General features: G+C 39.9%; 1 protein-coding gene across 1 annotated transcript in view; it reads right to left on the bottom strand.

Annotated features, from left to right (window-relative positions):
• Positions 1 to 1315: 1315 nt before the first annotated feature.
• Ifrd1 (Interferon-related developmental regulator 1) overlaps positions 1316 to 11077 on the bottom strand; it is a 71717-nt gene continuing 61955 nt past the window's right edge. Inside the window, exon 9 of the mRNA XM_068378888.1 lies at positions 1316 to 2567. Within this exon, the coding sequence (XP_068234989.1) occupies positions 2391 to 2567 (177 nt within the window). The 3' untranslated portion in view covers positions 1316 to 2390. The remainder of the gene's footprint in view (positions 2568 to 11077) is intronic.

Genomic DNA, 11077 nt, shown 5'->3' with positions numbered 1-11077 from the left:
ACAGCAATCAGGGGATAAGTCCATAAGGGCAAGGCGTTGGTGATGCTCGTCCTTTTACGCTGTTGATGGTAGGATCGCTGGTCCCTGGAAGATCCACGCCTGCAACCTGCGGATTCCTGTGGGGAGAAACAGAAGGTTGAAGGTTAGGGGACGACAAGGTCTCAGGATGGAGAGGGGATTTGTTGTCAGCAGGGGGCCATTTGAGAGGTGAACGTGAACGATCACCTCGTCCATGCATGGAAGGTCCAGGAGAAGGTGACAGAAGGACCTCGTCAGTTCCAAAGTCTGAGATATTTACGGCTCTGGAGAACGTTCCTTCCTGGCACCACGCTGAAGCGGGGCGCAGCAGTTCCTTCAAATGGGGTCTCTAAATCCCTAAGGACGACCACACCTGCAACAGATCTGAAAGGGAGAATGGCATACCAGTGGCTGGAGGTGAAGTTGCTTCTCTAGGGGAAGCAATACCCCCTCCCCCCCAGTACCCCAGGGTTGCCAAGGAGTTAAACGATCTGCGCTCCTACTCTATCGTCCCTTGTAAGAACGCGAGCGAGAATGAGCTTTTGAGAGAGATTCGGGGGAGCGAGAAGGATAATAGTCGCGCTTTGTCGTCTTCCTATGCCGCCCAAATTTCTCCCATTGGGAGGCAGACCAATCCCTACACTTTACGTAGGCCGAACACTGCTCGCGTTGCTGGCCTTGGTAAGTAGGACACAAAGAGTGCGGGTCGGGCTCCAATGACATGGTCCTGCACACGACACCCTTGTGTCCTGGACAAGTTTGGAGGCAGTCGAGAGGAAACACCTGAAAAGAGAAAGAATTGAAAAAGTCAAATGACAAGAGGAGAGTGGACACCTCCGATCTCTACTGAACCAAAAGAAAAAGTGACGTCTCTCACTGCTGTGAGAGTATTTATAGAGGTGGCTGGGTACCGCCAACCAACCTACCCACTCAAGTTGTTAGGCAGGGTTACCACTTTGCAATTAGTCTAATGGCTACCTTCAGCTGATGATGAAAGAATATCCACATAAGTAACTCCACGGAGTTTGAACAGGGAAGAATTCAAAATTATAACCACAGTTTTAATATAGTTCTGGGTTGGAGTAACATGAATTTGTGAATCTGAAAATTTGCACATCTTTAGGAAGAATGACACTTCCAGGGAAGAAAATTAACCTTTAGGTTTGGTTCATTTAAAGAGAACATAATTAATCACCAAGCGTAAAATAAATGTTTTTGCTCGTTCAACTTTTGGAGCTGGGAAATAATGGACCTTTAACATTAATTACATGTAAAAAATAAGGCAATGAAAAACATATAAGCTGCTAACAATTTATTTTTACACAATTGATGCCTCAATGTACCAAAGTCACCACAGATTGTTTAATCCCTTGAATTGAAACAAACTTGTCAAATGCTACCACAATTTTAAAAGATATCAAATGTAGAACTTTAGCTTTAAAATCCATTTAAAATATAAATAGCTATCTCTAAGCTCTATAGGTTATCAGAACATGACAGCTGTTTAAAGTTTAAATTTATTGAGGGAGACTAAAATCCTTCAATCTATAACCAATTTTTAAAAAATGTACCAACGGTTTTGCATCCTTCCTTTCAGAAGTCTCACTTATCTGGATAAAATGCCATTGGTGGAATTATTACAGATTACTGTACAGTTCTCAATACTATTATCCTGTGTAAATTTTGTAGCATTAACAATCTTATTCTAAATAATATCACAAAACATCCAACTTTAACAAAATGTAATAATCCATGTTATAAAAATTTTATTCATGTCAGTCAAGATATTTGATAGATTTTAAAAAATTAGTTTGTCCTGGTCTGTAGTAATTATTTTTTTAATTATAAATAAAACTTCAAAATCGGTACATAAAGGCAACACAGCCCACATGTCAAGCAATCCTTATTCTATGAAGACGGATAGGAATTCCCAAACAGTGATAAATTTCAAACAAACCATCCAGCTTTGCATTACTATCATGAAATGTTTTAATAAAGCCTTCAACAAATGCAAACATCCCTAGTCACATTGAGCAGATGATGTTAGCCTGATCATAAATATCTTGACTTCAGCTTTTCAATTACCATCTATACAGTAATTTAATTTGGATATCTACACTTCTTATAATTGTTCTACTTCATTTTACTACATTACTGTACCTTAAAATTAAGAACTGTACATATTCAATATCTACAATGGATTAAGATTCTGTTCCTTCTAGATGAAGACAGTTACCGTTTCATTAAAAATTTTGATAAAACTACATAACTTTAAAGTTATTAGCTATACTTGAAAGTACATTTTTAAAAGTTGGACAAAACCTTTCCTTTCATTAAATTAAAATTTTCAGTTGTAAAGATGTAAATGCCAATTAGTCGTCGTAAGTTTTTGCTGCTGCACGATTGTCTCTGTTTTTATTACGAGTCAAGTGGCGTGCTTTGCATGCAGGGGATTCACGATTAGGTTTCTTTTGAGAACGCCGAGCTAGTGACAGCATACTTCTATCAAGCTGAATTGGTGGGGGGCCCAAGCTAAACATGTCTCTAACCTGAAAGACAAATTGCACATTATTTATAATGAAAACAAAGGTGTGTTTATTTGTATTTGCTGATAAAATATTTTTATTTTTCATTCTGCAAAGAAAAAAATTTCAATATGATGAATCTTCATCAGACCTGATCAATTGTTATCAGCACCATCTATAGTCCACATTACTTAACAGCTAATTCATCATCAGTGGATGAATTTATCCAGTAGGGTTTGAATGCTAGTTATATAAAATTTGCGCAAAACCACCTATAAACAACGCACAAAGTATACTGCTAAAGTTTCATTGATGTATGGTTTAACAAAATGGTGTATCAAGTCATCTGTTATGCTCAGCATCAAGATAAAAGCATACTATTATCATTCTCACTCTTGTGGTTATAGATTGGCTGGCCTTTCTGGCCAAGCAATTCTCACTCTGCATCCTGACTTGCATGTACTGTATAACAAATGAAAGTTGACCTTGTGTGTACAGTAAAACCATAACCTCTAAGTGCATTTCCAGCCAACGCAAGTAATGGCAAGACACTAAAGGGTTAGATATGGGCATTTTTTCAACTTAATTATAAGGAAGTATGTTACTGAAGTGGTGCTTAAGTATGGATCTCTAATTTTAGACTGGAAGGATATTAAATAATTATCTCCTTAGACTGGAATAAAAAAAAGGGGCAAATACTACAGAAAATACATAAAACTGAATTTTTACACTGTAATATAAGATAATAAAAAATAAAAAAAAGCAGCAGCTAAATTAGACATACGACAGCAAATAAAACTAAATTTTGGTACCCAGCAGTCTACTTCATACTTAACCAGATTATTTCAGTCAGTCAAGATTCGTGTTCACACCTGGCAAGAATGCATCATCTTTGTTACCTTATCTATTCTGCAAGTTAGCCAAGCTAAAAATGTCTTCTTTACCAAGAATATGGTTCCTCCTAATGACAAAACACTAATGCTTTACATGTAAAATTTAACAAACTAGTTTGCTATAAGTTAATTTCATGTTATTATACACGGCACTCACCAAAATAGGTCGATACACAAAGCGTTTGTAATATCGGGATAGCATGGTCGCTCGCTCTCTCGTTTCAGTAATAGTAAATACGATATGACAGACTTGTTTCACAAATAAACAAACTAGTTTCTTCAAATTATTTTCATACTACGCATTTTAGTTTCTCATATATACAGCATCCCCCAAAAATAACTTGATACACAGTGTTTGTAATATCAAGTGGGCTCAATCAGGCTCTCGTTTCCGTAATGGAATCGTAAATACGATAAAAAATGACTTGCTTCAAGTCAGGGTTTTAATGCAATGCATTATCTCTCATCTCTTGTTACAGTTAAGTTTTTAATCATTGTTATATACAAGCAATTATAAACTACAATGCATACATACACTAACTATCCCAGTAATTTAAAAACTTGAGGTAATTCCAGCAAACTTAAATGGTTGGATTCTGCTTGGTAAAAATTCTATCCTAAACCCTGAGCTCCATTACTTACAAACAATCACATTCATTGCTGCTATACGAGGTATATCCAAAGTCTCTAATACGGCTTAAAACAAGAAAACTTTCAAAAAGGGACAGCTCAGTCGGTGTGTATGGCTATTTTTCCATGTGGGAGATTGTATCACGACGATACAAACAGAACGCACCCTCCTCCACCGGCAACGCTGATAGGATTGTCCTTCTACTGAAACTCCCATAGCTAGGTTTTTTTTTCTTTCTTGAGCAGCAGAATTTTCTTGTTTGTGAGGACTTCCCAATTACACAATGCTGTTTCCATGATGTTTTTCAACTCGCCCAGATGTCCATTAGACTAAGTCAGTCTGCCAGTTGAAACATTGACTACTATTCTCTACTTCACTTGATGTCAAGACTTCCACAGCTTCATTGAAATTTGTGTTGCATCTTGCTGAAAAATTACTGACATTATCCTTCCACCTAGTTCTCAGTCTTCACATCCTTTACTGCCTTCCAGAACCCAATAAAATAATTCTTTTTACATCCTGATGTTCTGGTATTAAAATTGTACAATCTGCATTAGTGATACCATAAATTTGACACAAAACTTGCATTTCAGCTCCTTGGATTTTAGATTTTAGCCACTCGGTCAGAACCTACATCTCACAGCTGTACAGAATTATGGGTTTAAGAATTGAACCTACATCTCACAGCCGTACAGAATTATGGGTTTAAGAATTGAATTACCGTATACAATTCAACTTCTACTTTTCGTGATAAAGGTATTTTTATTTTGTAGTAGTGGGTATATGAAACCTACATTTTTAACTAAATTTGGCAATTCTGCTTTTTGTCTAGCTCCATTCCTCCGTGTGTCATAACACTCTAGTACTTAGATATGTAAATGCATTTGTTCTTTGGATGCAGAAATCTGTTCAACTGTACTGCGACCTGGTCTAAAGCCACATTGCCTTTCAGCTAGTCTGTTTTTTACAATGGGTGTTACTATCTTTTCCAGTATTCTTTCGTAGGTATAAATGACCCACTCCAGGCGAAAGGAACTACTGTATGCCCAAGCTGTAAGTCAAGTTACATAGGATACACAAGCTTTCAATTACTGTACCCCATTCCCACAAGCTTTGATGACTTCCAGGAATATTATTTAGATTTGATTTATCATTTTTCAATGATTTTAACCCTTTGATGCTTATGCCCTTACATAAGTCAGGGTGAGGTACCAGCGCATGTGGCCTTCGCCGAAAATTTTTTTTTTTTTTCTTCCTTAAACTTGGTACGTCCAAGATATAAGAGATTAAAGCTTCTGGTTTGTTGCATTATAATGGCAAAGTATTTCATTTCTTATTAATGTAAGAAAAAAAAATATAGCTGGAATACTAAAATATCATAAAAACGTGTTGAACGAGAAATTTGAAAAAATCGTAAATATTTTTATCAGAAATTCATGAAAAATACAATGTTCGAGGATTTCTTCTAACATGCAAATTGTGTAGAAATGATAATTCTTTCACGCGGATGCAACCGCTTTCCAATAAATGTATTAGTAAGTGAGGTGTAAATTAATAACAGATATTTTGTTTAGCAATAGTAGAGATTTTCTGACCCACTTATGTTGACGTTTTTCATTGTTACTACGCAACAAATGAAGATAAGGAAAAATTAAAAGATAATATTGTAAAGCCAATTAAACTACAAATAAAATAAAATAAATAAAAACTATGTATTGTTAGAAAAATATTTTGCATTACCATTAGAAAGTGGAGTAAATTTTCCAATTTTGTTGTTTTTACAAAAAAAAATTTGTATAGAAGCACTAATACATTAATGTATATAAAAGTACAAAGAATAGGCTTTCTACTCTTGTACGAGACATGTATATTGTAGTTATTTCATGTATATTGTAGTTATTTACATGCTCGCAAACACGCCTAGAATTTTTTTCTTCGAGCGTAAATTGGTGTATCAAAAAAAAAGAACGAAGCTATAAAAACGTCCATGTGGGTAACAAAGCTAGGAAAAAATGGTTTTTTTCGTAAAACAAAAAATAATCATTCACTACCAGAGTTCTTACAATGACTGCATATCAGCAAATGCAAGATAAAATATATATGTATATATATAAGCCAAAAAAACAAGTATACTGTATATACCCAGTCAAATATAAAAGGTCACGTGGGACACTAAGACCAGGGAAATGCAGTAATTTCCTCCACAGATTTCTCGTCTTTACATTTACCGTATGTCTTCTAATCATCTAAAACGCAGTTAAAATAAAATTAACCATGAATTCAGGAAATATTACGGCAAAAAGTCACATTGGAGATCAGTATAGGCCTGCCGCACATTCGATGCTACCACCAGTTTTCTTTTAGGCTCCACATGTCCCTCAACCATCTGCCGTCTCTTGTTGCATTTTCCTCGAGTGACACGGCAAAAAATATTTTCACGCGTCTTTGTGTCACAGGGTCAGTAAAGGGTTCATGCTGTCTGCTTCTCGTGTGGTTATGATGATCCTGATTTATTAACATATTATTGTTGTTAATGGTAGGTTCTTCATCCATTGCTCCTTCTACATTGTGAATGTTACTAAAATACTTAGTCCATCTATTTTGTATCTCCAGGGTACGTAAGAATTTCACCATAATTTTCCTTTACTAATGTGCAACTAGTAGTAGTACCTTTAGAGCTGGACCCTTTTGCTATGGAAGATTTCTGGTATTTCTGTCATGTACATTACTATTCAAAAACTAATGGCACAGTCGGTGTCTATCATTATCATCATGGAGATAATTTACAAGTAATTTTTGTCTTTTTCCTAAGATTCAGAATCCCTGTTGACAATTTCAGTCTTCAGCCCCACAAATTCTAGAAGTCTAAAAGAATGGCTACAAATGAGGGGAGTGGGATGGTTTTGCAGCAAATAGGAGGAAAATAAAAAAGAATTGACAAATCTACAAGAGGATCTCAAACCTGAGAGGTGATGTGCATCATGAACACCCTTATTTAATGGTGCATTAGAACCATTAGCTTCCACAAAAGGAGTTAATGGTGTTAAATAGGACTAACAAAAACCAAACTACGTGGACTGTAATGAAGACAAATTATGGAATGTTGTCAGTCATCATCTCTATAGGTAACAAGACTAACTTTCTCTGTTATAAGAAAAATTTCTACAACAGCATTAACAGGCAAAAAAGTTCAAGAATTATCCACAAACAGCCATGAATACTGTACAATTAATGGGTTTGAATATTTAAGACTGATCTTGTATCTAAATATGGAGTTTTTATGATAAAACAAAGTTTTATGAATACTTACCTGGCAGTTATATATACATAGCTAATTATCTCTATTTCGGCAGAATTTTTCTAAAACTAGGCAACCGCCTTGTGGTGGTTGGGTGGTAACACCCGTTAAAGGGTGGTAGGAGGAATCATTCCCATTTTTTGTTCTTCAGTTCATCTATGCCCAACCTGTCTCCTGAGGGGAGGTGGGTGGCCCTTCGAATGTATATATAACTGCCAGGTAAGTATTCATAAAACTTTGTTTTATCATAAAAACTCCATTTTTATGAATAGAACTTACCTGGCAGTTATATATACATAGCTGATTAACACACTTGGAGGAGGGTGATAGACAGTAACATCGTTGGGGAAACAACCAAAAAAGTTGTAGGATAAATAAACACCTTGATTCCTTACCTGCTAAGGTAGCTGACTTCAAAGGTTCCTGCCTCTTGAGTCGCTTTCCCTTAAGAGTGTCAGCCAGGATGTGACCTGCAGTGCTGAAAACACTCAATCGAGTCTGTCAACGGGGTGAGACCAACAATCTGACTAGACTTCAGGACTACCTATTGCCCAAAATAAAAAACCGCAACTTAACCAAACCAACCACCTAACATTTGCAAAGTAGATAAAAATTATCTAACTAGACTGAGGTGACTGTACACAAGTCGAAGTCCTCAGACAACCAATAAAAAATACACCAACCTATGTACAAGTAAACAAAACTAAGGTTGAGGGGAGGTAGTAACTCCTTTGCCTAATACAGAAGCCGTAGCTACGTATGGTCCCAAGGTATAACATTTCTCATAATCCACCCTCACCTCTCTGAGGTAATGAGAGGCGAACACAGAGTTGCTCCTCCAGAATGTCGCATCCATAATTTGACGGAGCGACATGTTCTTGCGGTAAGCAAGCGAGGTCGCAATGGCCCTCACTTCGTGAGCTTGCACTTTTAAACGTCCGAAGTGTTCCTCCTCACACAAGAGATGCGCTTCTCTTATCACTTCCCTCAGGAAAAAGGACAAAGCGTTCTTGGAAAGGGGCTTTTGAGGATCTTTCACAGAACACCACAGGGAGCTAGAAGAGCCTCTAACACTTTTCGTGCGAGACAAGTAGGTCTTGAGGGCTCGTACTGGACAGAGCAGCCTCTCTTGCTCTTGACCCACTAGGTTGGTCAAGTTAGGAACCTCAAAGGTCCTCGGCCAGGGCTTAGAAGGGTTCTCGTTCTTAGCGAGAAAGTCTAATCTCAAGGCACAAACTGCCCCATTCAGATTGAAGCCTACCTGTTTTTCAATTGCATGGACTTCACTAACTCTTTTAGCTGTTGCTAAGGCCAAAAGAAAGAGGGTCTTCTTGGTAACCTCCCTAAGGGGAGCCTGTGAGATGGGCTCAAATCTCTTGGTGCACAGAAATTTAAGAACCACATCAAGGTTCCAAGAAGGGGGCTTTAACTGGGTCTGCTTGGTCGTCTCAAAAGACTTCAAGAGGTCATGTAAGTCCTTATCGCGAGACAAGTCCAAGCCTCTATGCCGACAGATGGAAGAGAGCATACTTTTGTACCCTTTGATAGTGGACACAGCTAGCTTAGCGTCCTGTCTGAGGTACAACAAGAAATCCGCAATCTGGCTCACAGAGGTAGTGGATGAGGAAATCTTGTGCTTCCTACACCAAGCCCTAAAAGTCTCCCACTTGGACTGGTAGACCCTCTGCGAAGAGACCCTCCTCGCTCTGGCGATAGCTTTCGCAGCTTGCGCTGAAAAGCCTCTCGATCTGACGAGCTTCTCGATAGTCTGAAGGCAGTCAGATTGAGAGCGAGGGGGTTTTGATGATATCTCTCGAAGTGGGGTTGTCTGAGCAGATTTGGACTTGCAGGGAGGCTTCTTGGAAAGTCCATCAACAAATCCACCACCTCCGTGAACCATTCCCTCATCGGCCAGAACGGAGCTATCAGGATCATCCGTCCCGAATAGAGGAGGGCGAATTTCCTGACTACCAGATTGATGATCTTGAACGGGGGAAAAGCATAAGTGTCCATCCCCGTCCAATCCATCAAAAAGGCGTCTACTGCTATTGCCTCTCTGTCCGGAACTAGGGAGCAATAGATGGGGATCTTCTTGGATAAGTTGGAGGCGAAAAGATCGATGAGGGGTCTCCCCCACAGTCTCCAGAGACTGACAGACCTGTTGGTTGAGGGTCCATTCTGTGGGAAGGACCTGCCCTTTCCTGCTGAGCATGTCCGCCCTCACATTCTTCTGTCCCTGAACAAACCTCGTCAGCAGGTTTATCCTGTTCTCCTTCGCCCAAAGAAGGAGCTCTCTTGCTGTCTCGAAGAGAGACAGAGAGTGAGTCCCTCCTTGCTTCCTGATGTAAGCAAGAGCTGTGGTGTTGTCTGAGTTGACCTCCACAATCTTCCCAGACACCAAGTCCTTGAAGGCCTTTAGCCCCAGAAAAATGGCCATCAGCTCCTTGTTGTTGATGTGCCATCCCAGCTGAATTCCTTCCCAATAGCCTGAGACCTCCTTGCTTCCTAGTGTTGCCCCCCAGCCTGACTCTGATGCGTCTGAAAACAACACTAGGTCTAGGTTCTTCTTGTGTAAGGAGATTCCTTCCCCTAACAAGGTTGGGTCCAGCCACCACTTCAGAAGAGTCTTGACTTCTATTGGAATGGGGAAGGAAAAGGAGTCTTCCTGCATCTTTCTGTTCCATGTCTTCGAAAGAAAGTGCTGAAGAGGCCTTAGGTGGAGTCTCCCCAGAGAGACAAACTGTTCGAGGGAGGATAGAGTCCCCAGCAAACTCATCCACTCCTTCGCTGTGCATCTCTTCTTGTCCAGGAAAGTTCTGACTTTTACGAGACACTTGGTCTGACTTTTACGAGACACTTGGTCTGTCTTTCCTGAGAGGGAGAAGCCCGAAAAAGAACTGAATTCAGAACTATCCCCAAATAGAGAATAGTCTGATTCAGTCTGATCTGAGACTTCTCCCTGTTGATGACCAGGCCTAGATCTTGAGCCATCATAAAAGTCTTCCGTAAATCCTCCAGACATTTCTCCCTCGATCGTGAACGAATCAGCCAATCGTCCAGATAGAAGGATATCCTTATCCCCTCCTGATGCAGCCAACCTGACACATTCGCCATTACCCTGGTGAAGACTTGAGGAGCCGTGCTGAGACCGAAGCAAAGAGCTCTGAATTGGAAGCACTTGCCCTCCATTACAAATCTCAGGTACTTCCTCGAAGTCGGATGGATGGGGACATGGAAATATGCGTCCTGCAAGTCGAGGGACACCATCCAGTCCCCTGGACGTACTGACGCCAGCACCGACTGAGTCGTCTCCATGGAGAACTTTGTCTTCTCCACAAATACGTTGAGAGCGCTGACATCCAGGACGGGTCTCCATCCGCCCGAGTTCTTGGGGACCAGAAACAGGCGATTGTAAAAGCCTGGGGAGGATAGATCCCGAACCAGTTCTATCGCCCCCTTGTCTAGCATTTGGTTGACAAGGTCTACTAGGGCCTTCTGTTTCCCCGGATCTGAGTACCGGGCTACTAAGGCCAGCGGAGCATCTGCGAGAGGAGGTTTTTTCAGAAAGGGGATCTTGTATCCTTCCTTGATGACTGAGAGGGACCAGGTGTCCGCCCCTCTCCTCTTCCAAGACTGCCAAAAACCTGACAGTCTTGCGCCTACTGTCTGGAGGAGACGAACTTCATTTTCTGGAGCGAGGTCTGAAAGAACC

The sequence above is a fragment of the Palaemon carinicauda genome, chromosome 8 (genome assembly GCF_036898095.1).
Source record: "Palaemon carinicauda isolate YSFRI2023 chromosome 8, ASM3689809v2, whole genome shotgun sequence".
NCBI lineage: Eukaryota > Metazoa > Arthropoda > Malacostraca > Decapoda > Palaemonidae > Palaemon > Palaemon carinicauda.
The sequence above is the reverse complement of the archived record's forward strand: the minus strand, read 5'-3'. Positions and strand labels throughout refer to the sequence as shown.